This window comes from Tachypleus tridentatus, chromosome 1 (genome assembly GCF_004210375.1).
Source record: "Tachypleus tridentatus isolate NWPU-2018 chromosome 1, ASM421037v1, whole genome shotgun sequence".
In the NCBI taxonomy this organism is placed as follows: domain Eukaryota; kingdom Metazoa; phylum Arthropoda; class Merostomata; order Xiphosura; family Limulidae; genus Tachypleus; species Tachypleus tridentatus.
In genome coordinates this window covers 97,389,392-97,417,107 of record NC_134825.1, presented here as the reverse complement: position 1 = coordinate 97,417,107, position 27,716 = coordinate 97,389,392, and the positions used below count along the sequence as shown (strand labels likewise).

The 27,716-nt window shown below is 34.6% G+C and overlaps 1 protein-coding gene across 1 annotated transcript in view; it reads right to left on the bottom strand.

The window, feature by feature from the left end:
• Window positions 1–7,026: 7,026 nt before the first annotated feature.
• Ranbp21 (exportin-5-like protein Ranbp21) overlaps window positions 7,027–27,716 on the bottom strand; it is a 130,092-nt gene continuing 109,402 nt past the window's right edge. Inside the window, exons 34-35 of the mRNA XM_076468574.1 lie at window positions 9,277–9,372; window positions 7,027–8,440 (exon numbers count right to left, since the gene is read on the bottom strand). Coding sequence (XP_076324689.1) covers window positions 8,267–8,440; window positions 9,277–9,372 — 270 coding nt within the window. The 3' untranslated portion in view covers window positions 7,027–8,266. The remainder of the gene's footprint in view (window positions 8,441–9,276; window positions 9,373–27,716) is intronic.

Here is a 27,716-nt window from a genome sequence, read left to right as displayed (position 1 = left end):
TTCGTTGTGGCTCCCCAGTGGCACAGCGGTATGTCTGCAAACTAACACCGCTAAGCACTGGGTTTCGATACCCCTGGTGGGCAGAACAGAGAAAACCTTTTGTGCTTAATTCTAAACAAGCAAAAATATCCTTTGGGTCTACAGGCTGGTATCTTTACTTGTTGCAGATTTTTAATACAATAGCCTTCAAAACTAGCCCATTTTACCTTTAGGCTAAGGCCACCTTATTAATAAACACATTCAAGACAACTGTTGTGCAAAATACAGATACAACTACAAATTATCATACAGTACTAATTTAATTCGAATTAAGTTGTCATACAAAACTTATAATTACCCAATGCGCTTTCAGCTAATCTGGATTAATATTATTAATTTTTTGGCATTTCGTTTAATCGCTTATTTTAGAGCAGAGCCACTTTGGATTATCTGCTTTGTCCACAGTGGGTAAACTTACTCCGGAGTTTAACATTGTAAGTTTGTTGACTTACTGTTGCCCCAACAGAGAGACTACTGAATCAATAAAAAAAAGAAAAATAATATCTCATTTTATTACCTTAAAGAACTTCTATATGCTTATAGTTAATCAAAAAATATTTCACAAGTCCTATGTTGTTTGGACCATACGAGGGCTGTTCAAAAAATACGCGAACTGACGTCATAAAACAAAATGTACTTTATTTAGAAGTTACAGGTCTGGGACCCTTTCAAAGTACTCTCCTCCCCAACGCACACATTTATCCCAACGGTGTTTCCACTTGTTGAAACAGTCCTGGTACGCTTCTTTTCTAATGTCCTCCAGCTCCTTCGTCGTATTTGCCTTAATCTCGGGAATCGTCTCAAATCTTCTTCCTTTCAAGGGTCTTTTGAGTTTGGGGAACAAGAAAAAAATCGCAAGGAGCAAGGTCAGGTGAGTAGGGGGGGGGGAAGAACAGTGATCGAGTGTTTGGCCAAAAAATGCATGAGTTCTGAGGGCTGAATTTCGCAGCAACGCGGTGCATCTTCAAATTTTCGGTCAAAATCTCGTAACAAGATCCAACTGATATCCTACACTCTTCAGCAAGCTCCCTGACAGTCAGACGTCGATTTGCCCGCACCAGGGTGTTGATTTTGTCGACGTGTGGGTCGTCAGTTGACGTGGAAGGACGTCCAGGACGCTCATCATCTTCAATGGACTGTCGACCATCCTTAAAACGTTCATGCCACTTGAAACTTGCCGTACGCTTCATAGCAACATCACCGTAAGCCGTGTTAAGCATAGCAAAAGTTTCAGTCGCAGATTTTCCAAGTTTAACACAAAATATCACAGTGAGTCGTTGCTCCTTCAGGTCATTCATTCTGAAATCCGCCAAACGAAAAACTCGCACTTCACTTAAAACCGCGTAGCTAATACACAAATGAAGATATCTGCAATCGGGAAATTGCGTCGTAATCAGCTGATCTGTGCGAACCTAGCGACACCAAGCGGATTCCCCTGGAACCAACTGGAGACGCGCAATTCAAACAGTCCGCGTATTTTTTGAACAGCCCTCGTATGTCAACATAAAACTTACAGCTGGCCAATATTGTCAAGGTGACGCCATCCACTGAACAAAGAAATCAACTGGATGTTTGAAATCGAAGCGCACTTTCTTTGTTTAGTTGTACTCAGTTTTCATATTAACTAGTTCTGCAGAAATTCATCTTGAAAGTCAGAAGGCTAGCAAATTATTTACTGACCCAATAAAGGTGATTGTCCACTTGTCAATAATAAGTACACACCCTGTTTTTTGAGTCGTATTTAAATAATTGTGGTTTTCATTGTTATTTAAATCTATCCAACCTGTTTATTTCTTATGTAACTTAAAACTGAATAAAGTTCGTAACTACAGAACAATCCTTTTATTTTTTTAATCTGCTGTTACTTGTAGGTTTACCAGTTTGATATCTGTTAGAAAATTGTTTTATCTGAAAATACCACAAATGCTTTAGGAACAGATCATAAACCACATCTAAAGGGAGCAGTATTTCCTGACAAAACATGAGCATGTTCAACTTATAACCAATTGTGTTGTGAAGTATGATATGCCATTATGATGTACAACAAATATTTGTCCCACTCGGTTTCGCTGAGATTAACGAATTTTCCAAACTTTATTTATCGTTTGTGCTATTTATTTTGGTAAACCGGATGTGATAATGTGATTTTCCTCAACTAACACTTTGTAGAACTCAAAGAATAAATTAATATTGAAATTGACTTGTAGACTCATGTGAATCTATTCATTGGTAGCAAATTGGATTATCCAGTATTATACCAACACATCAACAACTGAATGTGCTGTGGAATTGGTCAATACATGATTAATGGTTCATTTAGCAATGTAATTGACAATGATCAGCTCATACCAGTCACTCCATTCATTTATCCTGAAATACGAGTCACTATCCAGAGCTTTTTCCTGCAAAGGAAAAGCAATAATTAGCTGCTGGGTTTTTCCCTGTTTATGACAGATTTACCTTTGAAAAGCTCACGTCATATGTTTAACATACTGACTTGAATGGGATCAGTAAAACTGATGTTGCACATAACCACGAGTGGATGTAACACCTTCATATCATATCATAGTCTTCCAATCATGCAAAAATTGAAGAGTTTCCTTTTTTTAGAGATCTGGAGACCACTAATTGCACCATAAGATAAGAACCGTACCTTGTCACAACACAACTTCCTCTATTTATGCCTAATGAATAACATACCATAAGTTATGTATATTGATGATATGCTTCTCAATCTATGCTGGTTGCACTTCACACTTCTGCAAGACGAGGATTGGCCACACAAGATTCGTGCTCTTCTGTTACACGTCTCAGACTTGTTAGTATCTGAATGCTAGATATAAACTGTTTAACCACTGGGCATTTCTCTGTGCCTCCAGACATTCATCTGCCTATGGGGTAGACGGCATCAAGTGAGTCACCACAATAACCTGTCTAAAATTTTAACAGAACGTTCGTGTACCCTCCTTTTTCATGACAATCACTAAAGAAATAACCATTAACTTTGTAAAGATTGTAGTATCTCATCTCTAAACATCCATTTTATCTTAATATTAGGTCGGTTTATAGCACACCAAAAAAATCCTGCATGCTAGTTATGTAATCAGATGTGATGATTGGTTGTTTATTTTACTCAATTAGACATCTCGTTCCACAGACATGCAAACCAAGAAGTCGCCGATAATCTGCCATTGTGTGAAATTCAGATGTCTTTTTCAATCTCGACTAGTGAATCCAGATGTGTTGTCAATTGTTTACTTGATCTTAGATAATGGTGTAATTGAAATAACACTAGTGATACTGCTACTCAGTTGTCTCCACTTTCTATACTGTTCTGACAACTCCTCGAGTGAATAGCTGGTTAATCAGCATTTCATAATTGTAAAACATTCATTCTCGGACATATCACTATTCAACTTAATGTTACCAGATTTCTCAATAGGAAACAATGCATTTCAGGTGTTGGATTTATCACCTCATTATATTACAACATCACACTCGATCTGTCTACAGTAAAATATAGAACATTACCTGTGTACATGGAACTACTCTAATTCCCTAGACAAAATAACACCCATGTACCTACCTATTCCTGAATCTTGTATAGCTGGCATTGGAGGCCGTCACACCTTTACAGACATATAATAAATATCACTGAGACTTGAGAGGGATGGGCTAACCACCAAACGTTTCGATATAAGGTGTCTACTTCAACCCCACAAATCAACAGCAAGACCATACTTGAGCTACTTAATTTATGAAAGATAAAATAGCAGCAGCTACAGCTTGCTGTTGACCCTCTTGATAATACAGATGTGTTGAAGTTAGTGGAACCTTCTTAATTTTATTCTTCAAAACATTCTAAAAGAGTTACTTAAAATAATGTATCTTAGCTTATTTAAATCAGGATATGACAAACACGACTTTATTATTACAATAATCCGTTAAAGATTTCTCTAAATATCACAGTTTCACAAGCCTAAAATAGTTTCTCTCTAATTGCTTTTCATTATCAAACAACTGTGATTATATTTCTTAATTTTATGTGAACATGATTTCAAATTTTAATAATTTATTTTTGGAAAATTCAACATTCCAGGCTAAAGTATCATTGTGTTAAATAATTATCTTTCTGTATGCATGTTAAAGACATTTGGCTTAAAATGCTTTAATATTATTAATAAAACGCAAGACATCTCAGGCGTGGATTATTTCATTTTGCAAATTACTAATTGAGTGAAAAAAAGTTTTCGATTTTATATAAAAGCGTATTCTGGATTAAGCCATTGACTATGGAGTCTCCGAGTGTCAGAAAAGTTCTGCGCACGTTTAGTGCAGCCGCAGTCATTGGATTAATTCGCAAAAAGATGAAAATTACAAAAGTCGTTTCGAGTGTGTATTATGAAGCGGCACTGTTTTAATAAAAAACGTGATATCAAAACATTTTCGAGCAATCTTTGTCTTTTATATAAAATTGGTAACTAAATTATTTTATAAGTAGAAAGATATAAAACATCTATACAGCGTTTTTCGTGTTAATAGTTCCAAATAATGTGCCCCTCACTAGAACAGCGGTAAGTCTACGAATTTACAACGCTAAAATCAGGGGTTCGATTTTCCTCGGGGGGCTCAGCAGATAGCCTGATGTGGCTTTGTTATCAGGAAAACACACACAAAAAACACCAAATTACGTAATTACCATAGAATAATAAAGTAGTAAAATACTAAAAACGTGTTTTTATTGGAATTTTCTATCTTGAGGACACTTAATGTGCACGTGGTGTAGACTGCCAAGTCGTAGACATTGACGTAGAAATATCTCTAATTGTCAACAAGAAGTCAAAGAAACAGCAGTTGGGCAGGGCAATTTCTGCCACAAGAGCTTTAGTGGGCTCTTTGCAGTGAATAACATAATTCATTATAACTTTTGTAACGTGCCCCCAACTGAGAGTGTATTCAGCAGTATCACGCTTTCGACCTCAAAGTTTTGATTCGTAGTCCGAAGGGCTAACCACTAGGCTGTACCCATTACATACTTGTCAAGCGCTACCTAAAATATTCAATCAGTTCATTTCCCAAAAGTATTAAATGGTATTTGTCATGGTTGTAGTAGATAGTTTGATTATTACTCTAAAATATTTGATATACTGTAATATACTACACATCCAGCAACAACATTAAAGCTAAAAACTCAATAAGATATTAAAGAGAAGTCGTTTCAATCAGGGGACCTTCGTCGTAGGTATAGAATTTTAAATCCTAATGGTAAGCACTGTCCACAACCGACTGAGTTCTCTGTGGGGAGGCCCAACGTCAAGTGTGAGCCACTAGTAGACCTCCAGAAGGTGTTGTTCCCACCATTGTACATAAAATTAGGTCTTATGAAACAATTTGTCACAGCTCTTGATAAGGAGTCTGCAGCCTTCAAGTACCTTCGAGACTTCTTCCCCAAGCTGTCGGAGGTAAAGGTCAAAGCTGGTGTCTTCGTTGTACCACAAATAAAAAAAATCCTGGAGTCCACAGAATTCCCTAAGAAGCTCAGTAGGAAAGAAAAAAGCTTGGGGCAGCTTTGTCTCAGTGTTTTGGGGCTTCTTGGGCAATCACAAGGCTCAAAATTATGTGGAACTGGTTGAAGCTCTGGTGAATAGCTATGACAAAATGGGCTGCAGGACGTCCCTGAAAGTCCATATCCTTGATGCTTATCTTGATAAATTCAAGGAGAACATGGAAGCAAGGCGAGCACTTCCAACAAGATATACTGGACTTTGAACACCGCTATCAAGGAGTGTATAATGAAAACATGATGGAAGAATGTATATGGTGGCTGATACATGAAAGTGATTTACATTACAATCACAAATCTCAAAAAACTACTCACTTCTAAACATTTTTTGTATAACTTTAGTATAAATACACGTAAATCTTGATTCACATGTTGTTTTATTCAGACCTTATGTAAATGAAAATGTGCAAATTTGCCCGTTTTTACATAGAAAATAGGTTAATTTCTAACTTTCATTATCCAGGTCACAAAAGCAAAGTTTGAAGGGAATAATGGCTATTTCCTGTACTTTTACAACATAAGCAATTAAGAAATAACACATATTATCCAGGAACAAAATGTATTACATAGTGTAATCAAAACAACACTACTTTTATAAGGATGGTTTTGGAAACCTTAGGTTATTTATACTAGAAAATACAACTACCATCAAATTTAAGACATCAAAATTTCTATCACTGGTTATCAACTTTTTGTTTTTCCCATAATCCCTTGGATCCCTCCAGGAACTAAGTATAACATGAAAACTTTGGATTTTTACAGTTGTTGGTTTAAACTCAGGATCTGCCAAGCTAAGAGAGAAAACTTGTGTTCATATAAATAATTAAAAATACTTTTGTTTATAGTTCAATTTGCATACTGTATCTAAATAACCTCTAGAACCTCAAATTTAAAAGATACAGCTTTTTCAGTATCTCTGTATATTGTAACTCTACCACAAACCATCACTAAATCAATAATGTATGCTAAAATGAATGGTTGATAACTCTGACATCAAATACATACCATCACATTGGATGGTAACTTAGAAAAAGGTTATGACATGCATTTTTCATTGCTACCCATGTGTCATCTGGTTCTGGTATTTTTAATTTAAAATTCTGTTACAAAAAAAAATTTAATGGTAAATGCTAATAGCACTGAATATATAAACTGATAAAGTTTAAAACGCACGTTACATTTATTTTTCTTTTGTTTCATCATTCAAAAACTCGTGTACTCAAATTAAAACAAATTAATAATTCATATGGATTCCATATCCACTAAATTAAGAATTTGTAAACAAATCTTTTAAGTGTATACTTGTTACACAGTATTTTCTGAAACATCTAAACAGCTTACAAATAAAGAATTTTGTGTTCAACAACTGTAATTTATATCCAAAAATAAACTCAACAAAAATTTGACAACGTACTTTACAAAACTAGAATTCACAAGTCTATTTATTTAGCAAATACAACTTACAAATAAGTAAAAGTTAAGAAACATAGAAGGTGATAAATGTGAATAGACAAATTCAGTATTTTGCTATTGTCAAACACTGCATTTCGAAAATAAACACAGAATGTGTCAGAATGTCATGAAATAATACAGAAAAACTGACTGGCTTTGTACCAGTTGCAAATTTTAAAACCAAAGATTTATTAAGTCTCATGTTTAAAAATTCTGAACTGGTATTGAAAATCTTTGAAGAAATAACTTATTTCTAAACATTCATTGATTGTGGAAATGGTAAGCATTCAGTTTTAATTTTAATTAACAAATCACTTTAAAAAAATATTCAGGATTTGTAGGAAACCTGGATCCCTGCATATTTGATCATTTCCAAAAGAACAAAATTTTCTTAAGATATAAATCATTTTCATAATTAAGCAGCTATTTTCATTATAAGCCAATTATATAAACTTAAATACACTTTAGTAGTAGGAATACTAAGAATGACTAATTGTATATTGTTTTCAATAAATTTTGATCAAATTTTCATCAGAAATGTAAAAAAGGTAGAATAAAATCATTTTTGAATTCTTTGTTGTTTAACAGAAGATGTTCTAACATTATTATTAAATAAAAGAATATTTCTGTATGTGCTTCACAAATGAAAAATTCTGAAAATATACATCTTTCATGTTAAATTAGCAAACATAACATTTGGTAATAACATCGAAAAAGTATGTTACAAAGGAAGCCAGCTTTTGCAAACTAATAAAAAGCTTAACTGTTTTAATAACTTATTTTAAATTAATGCTTCATTACAAAATTGCTGGTAAAAACTGATGTGTACATAAAAGATAGTTTAATATAAGAGTTTTAATTTTTACAGATCTGGTGAAAAAGATGGATTTACTGGTGACAAATATTTAGAAGGATAAAATATCCTTAAAAAATTCTTCAAAATTTTGAAATTTGATGCAGAATTACATAACTACATGTGCAGAACAATTCATGTTTTATAGTTGAAAGCCATTACTTTACTAATACTAGTAATATAAATCTATACTAGTTACAGTTTGCAACTGTGAATAAGCCTTGTTAGCAAGCATGAGGACTTTTGTGGTTTTACAAGACAAAAGATGATTGAAATGATGACATTTTACACAAGTTCAAATAGCTGAAATACAAATGTTGAGTTGTAAAATTCCAGAAGATCTGCAACAATGGTTACGACTAAGATGTTAAGGATGCATTCTTCCTCTGCTGGTCAGGTTGAAATAATTCACATAATCCCATGTTCTTTTCTTCCAAGTCTTCTAAGTGAAGGTTTTTTTTACGAGGCCAACAGAACAAAGGTGGTAAATTCTTTATATGAACTTCTTTCTTAAACTGTTGCCCAATATTTGTCTAGAATTAAAAACATTAACATATTAGTTATAACTCAACTTTTGTTTCTTTGAAATTGTTTCCCCATAATTCTCCACAATAAGAAAGAATTATCTCAACAACAAATTCTATGTATTTTCAAATTAATACAATAAAATATTTAAATTTATATTAACAGTACATAGATATACTGAACTCATTTGTACTAAAAAACAATTTACAATAACAGAAACATTAGTGACATAAATAGTTAAATAGTGTTTGTATGTAGTAATGGATATAAACAAATGTGATCAAATCTAATGTGAAACTATCTGTGTTATCTTTATAATAATAACAAGAGTTTAGGCCTTTATAATTACAGAAAGCAATTTTTAACCAATTTTTTAAATATTATCATTATATCTATAAATATCTTTTCCCAAATCAATGCCAATCCTTTCAAAATTACATCACTTCTGAAATGTTTGCATAGCATTTCTCACACAAATGAAGCAAACTTTTCTTTCTCACCAAGAGCAGCGACACCATTAGATATTTAATTCAGAGTGGGGTGGAAAAGATTCTTACAGGAATATTTTATACATTTCTAAAATTATTGTTTGTTACCTGATATTTGATTGTACTAAAGCTTTACAGAACACATAGTAAAAGTACAAGACTGGTACAACTTGCACTTCTATACATGTGACCAATCACTTATGCATTTGGAAACTTCAGCAAACCTATAGGAAACATAAGAATCATTTTCTGACAAACAGTACATATATTAATTTTTTTTCTTTGGCTGTTAGTTTTTAAATAATGGAGACACAACATAAGAATATATTTCAAAAATCAGAAAAGGCATTACTTACACCAATTATATCCAACACTAATTTCCTAAACATATCTTTCTTTCGTTTTTCTGTTATTTTACCAGAAGATGTCTGCAATATTTTTTCATCAAAGCTCTAAAAAACACAAAAGAAAAAACTTATAATAAAACTAAACAATGTCTATAATTCAGTGTATTCACATAGCAAAAAAAAACACACCATAAAACATTAATAGCAAGACTAACTTTTGGTTAGCACAGTTTATTTCACTGTAGTATTCAACATTACTTTGGCTGTTCAGTTAGTTATCATTAGCAAGCATTTCCAGATACAGCTGTTCAATTAAAATTATCAATTATTTGTTTACAGATATCAGTCAGTTCTTAAGTTTAAGAGTTCTATATTTTGATCTTTAGCTGGATCTGAGCACATTTGCTACACTACTTTCAACCATTTAAATCTGGAAATTTGCTGCTTTTCCTGTAAATTTCACAAAATATAGTTTATTTTATGACAAATAGCATAACCATGTTTAAAGACAAGAAGGGATTTACTGATCCATTCAGACTGTTCCATCATCTGCACTAAACTAAAACTATTAGAAAAACAAAGAAACCTCAAAGCCAGCCCTTATCATTTATAGCTACCAAGCTTTGTCTTAAACTCGATTAAATTTACTGCCTCTACAACATTCAAAGGCAATCCATTCCAAACTCTAACCACCTTGTTAAGAAAAATAAAACTTTCTTAGTTAAAGATGGATTCCAAATATAACAATCTTAAATACCTCAGACAGATAACAATAACTGCTCTTTTTTAAAGAGAAAACAAAACCCAAAATGTAATCTAACCAGTGAATTATGTAATGAAATTATGACCTCTTTAGAGTTGTATTCAACACTTCTGTAGATAACACATAATAACCTATTTGTCCTACAATTATCAACAGCACACTGCTTGAATGGCTTAGGAGATTGAAAAACCATTACACAAAGATTCCTTTTTCCATAACACTGTTAAGGTTATTTTCATCCAAATTCCACTTATAATTCAAATTATGATAACTCACATGTATTATAATGAAACATATCTGCCATTTATTTGGCCAACTCACTAAATGATCTAAATATTTTTCTAAAGCAACATCCTCCTCCTCAAATCCAGCAACACCCAAGACCTTAATACCATCAGTAAATTTAGTAAAGTTGTTTTCCATTCCTTGACATGTTACTGATGTAAACCAAAAAGACAAAGTTCTTAAAACTGAGCCCTGATGTATCTCATACATCTGATATTAATCCAGTTTGAGAGAATTCTATTAGCTAACGTATCCCCCCCACACCTATAGAGATGTTTTTTTAACAAGTCTTTTACATAATACCTTGTCAAATACTTTCTGAAAATCCAGATAAGTAAAATATAAGCCCTTACCCCAGACAAACAGTAATATTTTCAAAAAATGTCAAAAGATTTTTTTGTTCAGTGAAATCATGCAATTACCCAATAAAATGTCAAATGACTTTGCAAAATATCTTTTATCAGACTTTCCAAACCTTTCCCCACAACTGATGTAATTAATACTAACAGGCCTGCAGTTATTGGAACAATATGTTTTATCTCCTTTAAAAAGAAGAGTGACATTTTTTTTATTTCCAATCTTCTAGCACCTTGTCCACTATTCAAGGCTTTACAAAAAAAAAAAAAAAATTAGCAAGTGGCTCACATATCCATCTCATAACCTCCTTCAAAACCCTGGGGAAAATATTATCTGGCACAGAAGCTTTTATCATCTCTGAACTTTCCAATTATTGCTTAACAAGCTCAGAATTAATGTTATCTTGTTTGATCTTGTTTCCATGTATCAACTATTCAAGCTGAGAAATATTGTTTAAATCTTTATTAGTGAAAACTGGAGAAAAGACTGAATTTAATAACCGAGTCATCTCATGACCATCAGATAGAAGCTTTCTTTTATCATTTCTCATAGGTCTTACTCCCATCCTAACATTTTGTTTACCCTTAACGTATTTAAATCAATATCTCCAAATAACTGAGCTGTTCAATTCACAACAGATAATTCTTGTTCCATCCTTTCAAAATTTACTATTCCTGATCTCCATATGAAGCAAGACATTGAACCTGATAAAGCAATGATTATTTGCACCCAGATATTCCTCCTCTAACATTTCTATATTAGAAGTTAACAATAAACATAAAATATTGTTTTTACTAGGTTCCTTAACCAATTAATGAATAAAACCATCTTAAACAGTTTCCAAAAACCTTTCTCCTTCATGGTTTGACCAGCATTTCTCTCTCTATATCAGTGGTTCTTAACCTGGGTTCAATCAAACCCCAGGGGTTCGGTGAGTCAGTCTCAGGGGTTTGGCAGAGGTCAAGACACACACGCTGTGTGTGTGTGTCTGTTCCATTCACCCTACTTGTATGATTTATAATGTCGTGCTCCACTTGGCCTTAATATCTGTGCTGCAGGGAACTTCGTGCGCTTAGCATTCGACTTGTAACTGTAGTAACTGTGCATCATTTGTGATTTTTTCCTAATCTTTCAATCCCTTCATACTATTTTGAGCAAAAAACAGAAAGTGGTCGGAAGAATACGTACAATATGGATTCACATGTATAACGGAACATGATGGGAGTCAGAGTCCTCAATGAATGATTTGCAATGCCAAGTTGAGCAATTCAAGTCTAGCACCAGCAAAGCTAAGAGAACACTCCCTAAAGCTGCATGGAGATGGGAAATACAAGAACACAACGCTTGCTGAATTCAAGGTAATGAGAGCCAGGTTCGATGAAAAGGCTACTTTGCCTGTTCTTGGCTTTGTACCCATCAACAAACCAATCCTCACAGCATTGTATGAAGTTGCATACTTGATTGCAAAGCAGGGCAAACCACACACCATTGGTGAAGCCCTTGTAAAACCAGCTGCATTGAAAATGGCAAATATCATGCTGGGAAAAGCTGCTGAAAATAAGTTAACCCAATTTCCTCTTTCAAATGACACCATCAGCAGCAGAATAGATGACATGAATGATGACATCTTGGCACAAGTAGTTGCAGATCTGATTTCAAGCCCAGCAAAATTCAGCCTTCAACTCGACGAGACCATCGACATTTCAAATCTAAGCCAGCTTGTTGTATTCGTGCGCTATGTGAAGAATGATGAGATAAAAGAAGTTTTTATTTTATAAGCCACTTACAACAACAACTAAGGCAGCCAACATGAAAAAACTTGTGGATGACTTCTTCAGAGACAACGATCTTTCATGGGATATGGTTTCTGCAGTTTGTTCGGATGGAGCTACAATCAAGCTGGGACAAAACTCTGGTTTTGGTGCGCTGGTGAAAGCCGATGCACCACACATCATTGTAATGCACTGTGTTCTGCACAGGCATGCACTGGCAACAAAAAACCTTGCCTTCAAAACTGGCAGAAGTATTAAAAATTGTAGTGGAATGTGTGAACTTTGTGCAAAATAGTGCCCTAAAGCACCGCATCTTCAAAGAAATGAAATGGGCTCTGAATTCGAGGTACTTCTGTACCATTCTAACGTTCGGTGGTTATCTTGGGGAAAGGTGCTGAATCGTGTTTTTGCCATGTGTATGGAATTAGCCCTGTTTTCGTGAGAGCACCAACATTGTCATGCAGATTGCTTCAAAAAATCTGAGTTTACTCTCATTTTGGCGTACATGGTCGATATCTTCAATGCTCTCAATCAACAGATGCAGGACAGTGGAGTCAACATCATCAAAGCAGAAGAAAACCTGAAGGCTTTTCAAAAAAAGCTACCGTTATGGAAACAATGAACAGAGAATGATAACTTCGCGAGCTTTCCCCTGCTGGACGACTGTGTAAGTAAGATCGAATATATGTTTGCAATCAGAGACATTTCTGTACCCAGGGAACTGAAGCAAGCAATTGCCATACACTTAGATGGTAAACATAAAAATGAAGAAAAGGAACAGACTTGGTTGCAAAAATGATATGAGAGTGGCACTTGCCAAGGTGAAGCTGCGCATTTCTGAACTGGTCTCTGAAAGGCAACAGCAAAAGTCACATTGATTTGCAGTAAATATTCATTGAGTTATGTTTTTGTTTTTGTGTGAAATTTATGTTTTGTTTTTTGAACACAGTGATATCGTGTGCAACTGATGTGTAGTTCAATTTGTGCACTAATAAAATATCTACTGATGTTTTGAATTTGAAAAAATCATATTTTATTTTTCCAATTACAAAGGGCTCAGTGAATGCAAGTACGAAACTTCTGGGGTTCAGTACCTCCAAAAGGTTAAGAACCACTGCTCTCTCTCTCTCTCTCTATATATATATATATACACACACACATACATACATAAATTAAAATAACCCATAATTATGACTTCATTAACATATGTAAAGTTTCCCATTGATTTCACCTGTATCATCTGGTAGTCTAACTAATTCCCACAAAAATTTTTTTCACTTTATATCTGCTAACAAAAACTCAAATAGATGTAATCTCCTTGTTTAATATCTTCAACAATAATAGTATGTAACTCACATTTTACATATAAAGCCAATCCCCCTCTCTTTAGTACTCTATTCCTATTAAGTAATCTATAATCCTATATTTCAAAGACAATTATCTACAATTAACCATGTTTCAGTTGTTCTCATTACATCCAAGTCCTCTACTTTTGATCGCTCTCTAAAGTCATCAATTTATTTCTTATGGCATTACAATAGTGTCAATTAAGCCTACCCTTAGAACTACTTCAGTCCACATTTACTACACTAATTTTTGCTATATATTATTATTATCTTTTGCATTTAACTTATCCTTACAGCTGAGTGAATAGCTTTTGTAAACAAGCCAGCCCCTATCCAATTTAAATGTCAACCATCCATTCCAAAAACACTCCCTTCTCCTATTAAACTGATCCCATAAGTCCAACCAGCCAATCTGTTCATCCTTACATATTAACTCGAGTATATCATTCAGCCATAGCGATTGACTTATTTCAGCCCCACATTTAATTCTCAGCAACATCTCTGACACAAATAACTTATGGCTCTTCTTCATATGCTTTTATCAACCCCTTGAACTTATTAATTAGCTCCTTTGACCTACCTTTCCTTACATCATTAGCAAAATAAAAACTGTACCATTGCTAGCCCCTTTCATTATTTCTGTTGCTCTTTCAGTTATTTCCTCCACCTGTGCCCATGAGGAGCATAATTGAATTCTTTTCTCTGTATTTACTTAAGAGTATCTTACAAATATGCTTCATCAAAGACTATAATCTCCTTAAGTTTATCATTCACATCCTTCCCTCCAGTAATTATTTCTCTGTGCAAGCCAAGGGATGAAATTTGTTGCTTAATAGAATATGCTCATTACAATTAAATACATTACGTTTAGCCCTAATAGTACTGTGTCTAACTTCCTGGAAGTCATTATCAGTTGATTTCTCCCTTGAATGTTAAAACTGAAGTTCATCTTGATAACAGTGGAGAACATTCACGAGAGAAAAAAGTACTTATGAAGATACAGTGACTTCTGTAAGGTTAGTGACAATAGTATTTTCTTGAAAATTGGTTTTTACTCGTCAGTTTTTCTAATTAAATTTCACAAAGACACACTGATTTTCTTGAAAAACATTTGTAACAGTCATTTTAAACCTTGAACAAACATCAGCAGACATGTCACTTTTAAAGCTGACCTGTAAATGCAATGTCACAAAATGCTTTGATTACTAGTGTACCAGTATTCCATCAAAATGGAATATCCAAGACAAAGAGAGTCATAAAAAAAAAAGTCAAAGCTTTATCACTGACAGAGGTGACTTTCCAAGTAATCAACATCATCCATTAATTAACTGGGTAGTTTCAAGGTGGTTCCAGACTTTAAACTTAACGAGTAATTTGAAAAAGGATGATGGAGGGACAATAAACAGTGTTGTCAAGCTGCTTAGTGTGTTAAACTTGGCATGACCAATGGTCATTACCCATACCTTGACTTTAGCATTGTGTAACACTTCTTCCAACTCTTTCAATTCCAACAAATTGCTTAGCAGATGGTGCCCTACCCATCCTAGTAAGCCACTTATGCTTTTTCAGATTTTCAAATTTAATGAAGACCTTGTCCACTGAGAAAATTAATAAAGTTTGCTCTAAGTCAGATATAAATTGTTATAAAAACAAATTAAAGGCTTTTGCAATCACAAAGAACACTTGAAATATGTTATAATTTTGTTATTATTTTATTAACTCAGATAAACAAATGTTGCAAAAACGTATTTTCCCTTTTAATTTTGTGGACAATGTCAAAAAGGTGTTTCACATGCTATAAGATTTCTGTCACTTTTCAAACTTCCCTACACTTCATATTTTTAAAATATTCAGTATTGCTTATCTTTAAATGCACTTCAGTTATGTTTTTATAACATTTCTTCATATTCAAATTTTTTTCCTATTTAGAGAAATGGATCAAAAACAAAAAAAATCTCCTTAGTTGATTAATGTCCTTCATACTCTGAAGATTGCATCTGTTATATGGATTGGCATCTCAAAAAAATTTCTTAACATACATCTTTCTATAATTACAACTTGTGTATTCAGCCATGCTCAAAATAAATGTGATTCATTTGTTCTAAATCTTTAACGGTTCAAGAATCTCTAGTAATTTTGGTGCATAAACCAGAACTGAATTTGGTTGGTTCTATTAGTCTTCTCAGGATTAAAAAAAATATTCAACCATTTGTTTTAAGCAGACAAAATCCACTGCATATTTTAACCCTCTCTCAATGGAAAGACTAATGGGTGAATGCTATGATATTTAAGAGTTATTTTAAAAATTTAAAATTCATTATCATCACATGTCAATAAAATTGGAAACACAATATAGTTCATAATTCAAATTTTAATATTATATACTTTTTAGTTTTCTAATTGAAAGAAAACATTAAAAATTGCCAAATATGTTTTCAGTGTGTCAAATAGCATGTCTTCTCACTCAGTTTATATTTTATAATGCCTATCACACAGTCTCTAATGGTTAACAAATTAGAAACTCCAACTTCAGCTATCAACCTAGAAAATATAAAAAAAGAACTGTTCATCTTTCCAATTTGCTGAACTATTATATTTTGTAAACCTATCAGAGTATCCTCACCTACTACTACATTCTTTTAAAACCTTTTGTCTGCTTGTGACTCCTATTTCTCTTTAGCTTGCATTTACAACTGAAAGAAATATCACATTCAAAACGACCTAACAAACAAACATTTTCACACACTTTTTATTACTTTACACAACTCTCACTGCAGTCTCTTTACTATAAATGAGCTGATAAATCCTCTCCTACTGTGTACTCAGAGCTCAAATTATAATAAATTTTGTGGTAAAACTATGTATGTTATGTGCAGCACATAAACTTACTTGCTGCCCTGTTGTATTTATTGTGTCACTTAAATAGCTCAATGACAGGAGCAGTGATTCATATCTTTATGATTGGCAGGTGTCTAGTTCAGTTGTTAATAGTAAATTAAACATAAGGAAAAAATATGAAAAGGTTAGAAGAAGAAACTTTGTAGTCAATACTAAAGATGACAGAACAGTACTACTCACTTCACATTTTTAAACCTTTAAAGTTTTATGATGGCTATGGGGTCAGTCAATTTGAACAATCCTGTATGAAATTAAAGTAAAGAAAATAAATCTGATATTTATTTAGGTGGTTTCAGAGATATGTAAATGAAATCTGAAACTTTTAAATAAAGAAAAATATTTTTAATTAAAACAGTCGACCCTGACTCCATATATTCACAAGGTATTTAGGAAAATACTGAATCAAAAATTCAATTTTTCTGTCTACAAAATATTTGTAGTACTTGCTAAAAGGTTTGTAAAATTTTGTGAACATATACAACACACATTAAAAGTAATTGTATAGAAACTCCTATAGTCACTTTGGAATCATGTGGTAATTGTAATCCACCACATCAATAGCAAAATAGTTAAACAAAAATCAGAGATAAATCTTTTGAATGGATTATTTATTTGTACAACAACATTCTGACCACTACATTGTTCATAATCAGGTAAACTGCCATCTATGGTATGAAATATTACACAACTATTTTGTTCCAATTTAGAAAACATAGAGGTAATGTATTTTGATATGTTAGATTTTAATTCACGAATAATTAATTTCTTCTTATCTTAAATTTCTCACAAAATATGTTGAAGCTGCTACTGTTATGTTCATTTTATGTTCATAAATGTGTGATGGAGCATTGTTGTGTTCTTTAATCATAATAGTTATGTTGCTTCCCATTTCATCTACACGAGGGTTGTTACATAAATCGTATTGAAATCTGTAAATGCTTCCATTGTTGAAGTTGTCAGAATAAACATTCCTTAGATGATCTTTGATTTTAGTAGAGAGTTTCTGAATAAAAAGTTTACTGTTAATAAACATATGGGATATTGATTATAGTTCATGTTGCAAATTACTGCTACTGCATATTTTAAATGCTGTACTGTAAATGCATGATATGCCAATTTCCTGTTCACTTGATTGAACTGAATCCCACATTATACAATTATTATTACCAAATCTGTTTGTTAATACCAATGGTGTTTCTTTCTGTTATGTTCCTGTAATTTAAAGCTTGATTTCCATCTTTATAAGTGAATTTAACATTAGTGTCAATGTTGATTGTCTTCACAACCAGACAATACATCATTGAAATGTTTAAAACAGCATGTTAGAGGGTGTAGAGTTGTGTTAATGACCTGAATTTCCATTTTGTTAATAATAAACAGCTTACATAATCCAGGAAACAGATATCTATCTATCTTCAGACCATCTATTTGCTCACAAGTTTTTACCTTGACATGTGAAACATGTTTTGTTAGATTTGTTTTTTAAATCATTTCTAGAACTAGATGTTTTTAAATAAACACCCTTTAATTCCATATATTTCATAGATGAAGTTACTTAAGTTCTGATTATCATTTGGTATTACAGCAAATCACATTTTGTCACTCCTGCCTTGAAACATCTTTGTGGTTTCATTGTCAGTGTTCTTCTTGTGTTTATCTTAAATTGTTTCTTTGAAGTCAATATGTGGCATTCTTATGTGTTGTTTTAGATTTTCTCCAACTGTTTTTCTAGTTCAAATTTCAATTGTTGTTTAGATTTCTAAGATAAGAACATTTTCATGCATTATTGCATTGCCTGCATTTTGTTTACAATTATTTCTTGCATTGATTTAAGTTTGTTTTGGACAAATTTACTGTATTTACACCTTTGTTTTTATGCTATCATATTTACTGTCTACAGGGTTCTTTTTTATGACTAACTCAAATATGTTTTTGGTATATCTAATTTATACATGCTCACATTTTCTTATCCAGTTTTGGTTCACTCCTAAGAGCACGTTAAAAAGTTATGTAGTCTTGAATCTTCTTTTTTTTAAGTTATTAATGTTTCTGTATTTTTGCTAATAACCAAATGTAGAATCTTTTTTCCCATTTTTTTAATTATGGATTGAATTTTTTAATCTCATCCTCAATAGTTTAATTTAATAAACTTTGAGTTAACTTCTAGTGCTTACACATTTTTTAGCCTTTTGATAGTTTTTTCACTTTCATATATTTTTAGAGAATATTAATACTGATAGAGTTAAGTAAATTAAAACAAAATCTGAAGGAAGGACTGTGTTAAAAACAGTAAATCCAAACCTCTGGCTAATTATAGTAGTATAACCAAAAACAAGCTGAAACAAAACTGAAAAATGCTCTGGGACCCTTTCAATTAGTGCGTCATTTTTAATTTTTTTACTTATGTTCTGGCTTGCTTTTGGTCCTAACAAACTAATACATATATATATAAATTTTTTTTCCATTTTGATGAATAGATATTTTGCTGGTGTTCCAAAATTTATGGCCAGTATACTTCCAGTTGAATGCCCTTTAAAGACTGGCTATTAATACTATACAAGCTAGTTATTGTTATAGCTGGTTGTAGGTAGGTTTTTTGCATGGTTGTTTATTATAGGTGGATGTGCAAAAAACAAAAAAACCTGTATAAAGTTTTAGAAAACCATCTATCACCTCAGATTTCTAAAACAAATGCAAACAAGAAATTATCTCAAAGTTTATATGATTCAAAGTTTATATGGTTCAGTCAATTTGAATGATCCTGTAACCACAACACAGAATTAGGAAATTAATATAAATTATGTCTTTTTCCTTCTACAAAGATTACAGATTATGAAACAAATACATATATGTTTAGACAAAATAGATTAAACCTATAACTTTATACATTTATAAAGATATACTATTTTTATTATATTGACCGTTCAGCCATGCCTAGCTAACGATAAAGAAAATACAATGATGTGGCACATGTGCACTCGTGTTACTGTATCCAGTAATACAGAATAACATAAATAATAATATTACTACTTACAAACAAGTTCTTAAACTTATTTTTCTTGAAACATAGAATGGTAAATAAAGAAATAAAGCACACAATTATCTCTTCTAGTTACGACTTTTGAATTTATTACTGCACGCCTTATCTCACTAAACATTAAGTTCTCAAATGGAGGTTGTGTTAAGAAACAATTTTTTAGTTTTACAAATATACATTGGAATGACCAAAAAATCATAAATTACTTCATCAATGCCAATACAATTGTACTATAATTCATCAAGTTCAATAACTAAGATGTGCTTTCATCTAAAAAGAAAATATGAAATCAAAATAATTTTATAGATTCAGCTTACGAGCTTAAAGGTTTGTCTTGAAAGAAAAAGAGGATGCTGTTATATTTGAAAATGGCCAGGAAAATCATGAATGGGTTGGCTGTTTGATTTAGTGTTTTATGGCACAAAGCAGCTAGGCTATCTGCAACAAACGTCCGGTAAAAAGGTAAAAGTAAATGTTGTAAAATTCATAGAAGAAAATGAAGGTAAAACAAAACAGCACTAAAAAACATAAATAGCATAAAACCAATGTTGCCATCTAGTCTACAGTGTTAAGAGAGAAACTACAGAAAGAGAAGTTATAGAGGACTTTCTGTAGCATAATGGTAATTATCATAGCTCGCCAGGACGACTAACAGGTAGTTCAAACAATCAGCGTTAGTCACCTAAAGTTGGCCTTTCCAGTCCTGATGTCGAATTATTTAATGTTACGGCCACTTTCTAATTTCAAATTAAAATTAGAGAGATTGTGACTCTTAAAAGGGAACCACAATAAAAAAGGTTTAATGAAGAAATATAACTTAAATGACATTAAAAAGATTAATGGCTGTTAAAAAACTAATAACTTTATCAAGGTGGACAGTGTTACCATCACCAATGACACTGTCTAATGTTATGAACAAACCTCAGGACAGAACTTGTTTAACATTAGTGCTGTTGTCGAGAGTAGTAACAATGGCAATAAAGTAAAATGTGGCTTATAGTGACCTGAGTGTTACACAAACTACACATTGGTGCATCAGTTCCAGATAAAAGAAAATAAGTTAAAAAACTGTGATCAGTACGTAGTCTAGCCAGAACTATTTCCTCCTTCCGATCTTTACGGAAGCAAACGACCAGAGTCCAATATAGAGTTTTATTTGGAAAAGCTTGTTTTCGCATTGCTCACTCCAAGTCAACTGCCAGATGGCACGGAGCCGAGCCTCAAATACAAGACCATAGTACATGTATGGAACAGGCACAGTAGTGATAGTGGCAGAGCAGATAGATTTAGCTGCCGTGTCTGCAAGCTTGTTCCTGCGAATATTGATCCCAAAATTCCTTCAAACTACTGTCCAATTGCTTTGACGAGCTGACTCTGTAAGACCTTAGAGTTGATAGTTAATGCTCGTCTTGTTTGGTTCCTCGAATCAAAAAACCTCCTCTCGCTCACCCAGTGTGGGTTCCAACGACAGCACTCCACCATGGACCACCTAATTCGACTTGAAACATCAATCAGAGAAGCCTTTCTCAAATGAAAACATCATGTTTCAATATTCTTTGACGTTGAGAAGGCTTATGACACAACATTTGCGAGACCTCCATATATATGGGTTTCGTGGCCATTTACCCATATTTATTAAAAATTTTTATTGGACAGGAGATTGCAATTTCGTGCGGGTTTGACACGTTCCCGTTCTTTTCTACAGGAATTGGAGTCCCTCAGGGCTGTGTTTTGAGTGTCACACTTTTCAGTATAAAGATTAATATCATCACTGAACAACTCCCTCTCACTGTTGCAAATGGGCTCTATGTCGACGACTTTCACATCTCGTGTTAGTTGTTGAACATGAGATATATTGAGCGGCAACTACAGACTGCCCTCGATCGTGTACTGAAGTGGACCACGGCAAACGGCTTTAATTTCTCTCTCTCTAAAACCGTTTGCATGCACTTTTGCCTCTAACGAGGTATTCATCCTGATCCTGAACTCCGTTTCACTGCCATTGATCCCTGAGACCAAGTTCTTGGGGCTTATCTTTGACCATAAGCTGACCTTCATATCACACTTAAAGCAACTACGGGTCAATGCACAAGAACACTGAGAATCCTCTGTGTCCTCTCTACCACCAGTTGGGGAGCAGATCAATGTTCTATGTTAAAGATATATCATGCTGTTATTCGATCGAAATTCGACTATGGATCAATCATCTATGGCTCTGCCAGACCCTTGGCCTTAAAGATACTGTACCCCATTCATCATCAAAGACTTCAGTTTTGCATTGAGGCTTTCAGCACTTCCCCAGTTTAGAGCTTATACATAGTCTCATGAACCTTTTTTGCTCCTTCGATGTTTGCAACTGCATTTGCTGTATTCTTCAAAACTTCATTCTTTACCAAAGCATCCCACCTGGGGTTGCGTTTTCCTTCCTTGGTGGATCATACTTTTTCAGAACAGACGATCTGCCATTGCTCCTTTTGACCTTCCTTGGCCTTTGGATGAATTGGGTCTGTCCTTGGATAACATTGTAGAATCCACAGGTCAGCCCATCCAACTATGGCTTATTACAATCCCCATATGCAACCTTTCTTTAAGTCATCTGAGAAAAGCAGATACTCCCAATTGGAAGTACTGTCTTTTATTTACTGAACATCTTTCAAACAATCTTTCTATTCCAATTTATATGGATGGTTCCAAATCAGGTGACTCTGTGGGCTCTGCCATGGTTTGTTGCAGTTTTTTGGTTGCGCACAGAAACCCCTCTACAGCTTCTGTGTTCACTGCTGAACTGTATGCCATTTCTCTTGCCCTGGATCATATTGAAGCTAAGCAGGATTCAAACTGCACTATTTATACTGACTCGCTTAGTTCTCTACTGGCCCTGGAATCGCTTCACGTTGGTTCACACCCTGTTCTCGCTGATATTCAAAATCGACTGGTCCATTTCTCATTGACATCTACTTCTATCCAGTTTTTCTGGATACCAGGCCACTGTACAGGCATTAGGTAAAACATTCTCCTGCCAGATCTGGTTAAAAACAATTAGAAGCCTCAGGGTAAGTAATGATTTGAATTGTTTTCAAATGCTGCACCTCTTTTTCCTCCAACCATTTTGGGCAAGAATGAAAGTAAGAAGGGTGAGAACCATTGCAGTTGACACAATGTGGGTCCATGTCACACTCATAGGCATCGTGATCCTCGCCACCACAACGAGCTCATGTCAGGGAACCACGACATGACGTCTTTGAGTGGCTGAACCTCTGACACTGGAAACATCGGAGAGGGTTTAGAATGTACGGCTGTACCCTGCAATTTAGATAACCTGCCTTGATGATGGCAGGTGCATGCGGTGATGTAAATGTCAAAACGAGAATATTTGTCGGCAGTGTAACTCCATCTTTGCAAGTGGAGAAAACAGCGAGAATATCTGACTCAGGGACGTTCTTCAAATCCCTCTCAACAATAACTCCTCGTGATGAATTCAAAGTAGCATGAGGGGTAACCTCAATAGGTACATCCCCAATTGCCTTTGAATTCAAGAGGAGTTCACTGTGTTGTGATGTGGATGTTTCAATCAATATGTCTCAAGATTGAAGCTTCTTTACTGACTTTGGAGAACCAGCAAGTCCCTCCAGACCCTAAAGGTTCTTCTGAAAGAGAATGTAGGATGAGAAAATGAGGTACAACTGGTGGTACAGATATTGAAGATTGCTGATCAGAGTCATCAAGACGTGCTCATTTACCTGTTGACTGTTTTTCACTATTTTATTTAAATTTTAATTAGGAGGATCCATAGGAAAAAAAGAAAATTTTGGTGCCCACTGACCCCACTCACCATGGAGCCCTACGAGGAGACCCACTACAATGTCAAGCAAGGACACTGCAGCAATGCCAGGGTTTCATGAGCGCTATACCCAAACACCAGCATCAGGCACAATGTCCACAACACCTGTTGAGAACTTCCAACACTGGTACTTGGTTGACTCCAGCCCAAGTGGACCAGCCAATTGACCCAAGGGGGGCCACTCAAAGACTGCCCGTCTACAGGAATCCAAGGTCAAAATGGTGTGTTAGGATTGGACTCCTCAACCACCAGGATCTTCTCCTCTCCTTCAGAACAGAACCTTCCCTCGGAGGTCCCCTAACCACGTACAGGAATCCACACCGAGGGGTCATGAATGGGATATTCTGAGCTTCCAAATGATTATTTACATGTCACATATAGAAGCAGGTGTATATAAGGGATCATTTCCAAAACTGGAAAGAATGAGTGGGAACCAATGCATTTGATTCACTAAATATAGTGATTGCTTAAGAAATACAAAAGATATAAGGTCAATCTGAAGATGACTTAAGAAGGTGAAAATGTTGTTTTGTACTTTAATAAAAAATAAAGTTTTTAACACCAGCTATCTTTATAATACACTTTTACTTTAAGTGGTTTTCATGTCACTATAAATAAAAGGTATTTATTTTATATTCTAACTTGTCAATATCATTAATTTGAGTTCCTAACTCATACAAAACTGTAGACTTTGTATTTTGACATCACAAACATCTAATATAAACCAGTGCTGCATTCAACATAATCACAGGTGTGTTTGTTTAACATTTAATTTAAGTAATTAAACAGCATATAATATGAAAATTTGAATTATAATCTACAATTTGATATCAAATTGTGAAATAGTAGTTCAATAAAACTTGAATGCAAGTCAATAAATTTGATTATACAGCCTTCAACCCATGACCTGTCTGGAAAGTGTTAAAACCATAATTATGGAATTCAGAAGATTACAACAAGTTAATTAAAAACACTTAATAAAATTTAAAGAACTTTACAAATAGCCTACTTTTCAAGTTAAAATTAACAAAAAAAGTACAACAATTTCAGAGCTACCAATCTATTTACTCCTTATTTGTTTATTGCTCTAAACATTCACATAAACTCAACTGATATTTGTCCCATCCTTTCAACTTAGACCAGCTATAATCATGTACTTACACAATTCCTAGATTTTCTAATCAAACCACTGCATGATAACAATAAATACATAGTTAGAAGTGTTCTAGAATTTCTAAGAAACCTCAACAACCTTAACAATTATCAAATGTGCATTTGATGCAGTTTTCTTGTTCATAAAAATATTGAGAGAAGTTACAAACCTAGCTCTGGAGGTAATATCACAATATTCTGACAAACTGGATTACAACCTGAGTTTAGAAATTTTGGTTAGTTGGTTGTTTAGTCTATGTATGGGACAGGCATGGCTGTGATAGCACAAGAGTAGACAGACTTAGCTGTGATGTCAGCGAGCTCATTCCCACAAACACCAACATGGCCTGGTATTCAGAAAATCTGGAAAGAAGTAGATGATAAAGATAACTGAGATAGTCTGTTCTGAATATCAATGAGAACAGGGTGAGAACTAACGTAAAGTGATTCCAGGGCCAGTAGAGAGGTGAGTCAGTATAAATAGTACAGTTTGCATACTGTACAGCTTCTTTGTGGTCCAGGTCAAGAGAAATGGTATACAATTTGGCAGTGAATGTAGAAATTATAGAGGGGATTCTGTGTGCAACCAGTGAAACACAACATACCATGACAGAGCCCACAGAATCACCTGATTTCAAACCATTCATAAAAATGAGAATTGAAGGATGATTCAAAAGATGTTCAGCAGATAGAAGGCTGTACTTCCAACTGGGAGTATCCACCTTCTTCAGACAACTCAAAGAAAGGTCACATTTGGGGATGCTAATAAGTCATGGTGGAATGGGCTGATCAGTGGAGAGACCCAATTCATCCAATTGTACCAGGATACAAAAGCCGAAAGGAACAATGGCAAATTTTTCATTCTGAAAAAGCATGGCCCACTGAGGAAGGAAAACACAACCCCAGGTGGGATACTGTGGTAAGGATTGAAGTTTTGAAGGATACAATAAGGACAGTCATAAACAGCAGAGGTTTGCAAGACTGTGCACAAGCTCTGGACTGGGGAAGTGTGGGAAGTTCATGTGCAAAGCTGAAGCCCCTGATGGTGAATAGGGTCCAACATCTTAAAGGCCGAAGTCCTGGCAGAACCCCAGACCAGAGATATACAAGTCCAGTTTTACTGAAATGAGGGCATGATGGATTCTTAACATAGAACACTGATCTGCTTCCCAAGAGGTGGAAGTGAGGACACAGAGGGTGTTCAGTGCACTTGTACACTTAACACATAACTGCTTGATGTATGGAATAAAAGTCAACTTACGATCAAAGATAAGCCCCAAGAATTTTGCCTCAGGGACCACGGGAAGCACAACTTCTCTGAGATGGAGCTTTGGATCTGGTTGAATACCCCTCTAATGGCAGAAGTGCATGCAAACAGTTTTACAGTGAGAGAAGTTAAAACTGTTTGTTATTGTTCAGCTCAATAAATGATTAAGGGCAGTCTGTAGCTGCTGCTCAATAAATCTCACTTTGTGTCAGTTGTCGACATAGAAACCATTTGCAATTGTAGGAGTGAGTTGTCTACTGATGGCATTAATCTTTGTAATAAGCATGGCACTTAACACATAGCCCTGAGGGACTCCAAATTCCTGTGGAAAAAATGGGAAAGTGTCAAACCCACACAAACTTGGAATCACCAGTCCATTAAAAAATGTTTCATAAAAGTTGGTAAATGGCCACTAAATTCATACAAGTGGAGGTCTCGCAAGATGCCATACTGACATGTAACATCATAAGCTTTCTTAGGATTAAAAAAATACAGAAACAATATGTTACTTGAGAAAGGCTTACCTGATTGACGTTTCAAGTTGGATCAGGTGACAGAATGCTGTCATAGAAACCCACACTGGGTAAGCGAGAGGAGGTTGTTTGATTTGAGAAACCAAACAAGACGAGCACTAACCCTCCTCTCCAAGATCTTTCAGAGACAGCTTGTAAAAGCAACTGGACGGTAGTTTGAAGGAATCTTGGGATACTTCCAAGGCTAAATAAGAGGGAGGAAAATAGCATGGTCACAAGCATCAGGAAAAACATTTTCCTGCCAGATCTAATTAAAAACAACCAGAAGAATAGGAAGAGAGGAGATGGAGATAGCACAACATCTTGTAATGAATATGTACTACTGACTGATGTACTATCAGACCGATGAAGAGCAAGCTTGAGTTCCACAAGTGTAAAGGGGCGATTATATTCATAAAGACGACCAGCCTGAAAGGAAAGACACAATCGCTCTGCCTGTGTCTTGATGACTAAGAAGATGGAGGATGAAGCAGAAGTGCTGTATGCACAAGAAAAATTTTTGCTAAGAGTATTATTGATGCTCTGGTCAACAGAAACTTCACGGCTATCAAAGAGCAAGATTGAAAGGGGGGAACAAATATACCATTCCCTGACCTTCAGAATCTTGTCTCATATGACTTTGGAACTGATGGTAGAAAAGATATTAGAGGTATATTTAATCCAAGATTCCTTTTGGCTTTGACATCTGACCTGCCAAGCATGTGCATGAGCCAGCTGATGAGCAATGCAGTTTAGAAGTATGGGACACCTATGAAAAGTATCCCAAGCCCATTTTTGAGCCTTCCGTGCATGTGGCAAGCAGGATTCTACCATAGACAAGAATGCTATGGAAAATGTGATGAGGTTTTAGGAATACAATGACAATGCAGTCAGTTACTGATGCCCCACACTCATCTATTAAATGCTTACAGATGATGACAGGATCAGGTTCTGAGAGAGCAGTGAAAGAGGGCCAGTTGGCTTGGTCCCACTTACATCAAGGAACATGGGTCAGGTGGCATTGACCATGACTAGTCTCTCTCAAAATGATAGGAAAATTATCACTGTCCTGCGGGTTACCGTCAACCCTCCAAGAAAAGTATGAAAAAAGTGAAGAAGAACAGACAGAGAGATCACTAGCCATAAATGACTGACTTGGTGTATGAAAATAAGTACAAGAACCAGTACTGAAGAGAGAAAGGTTGTGATCCAAGAGCAT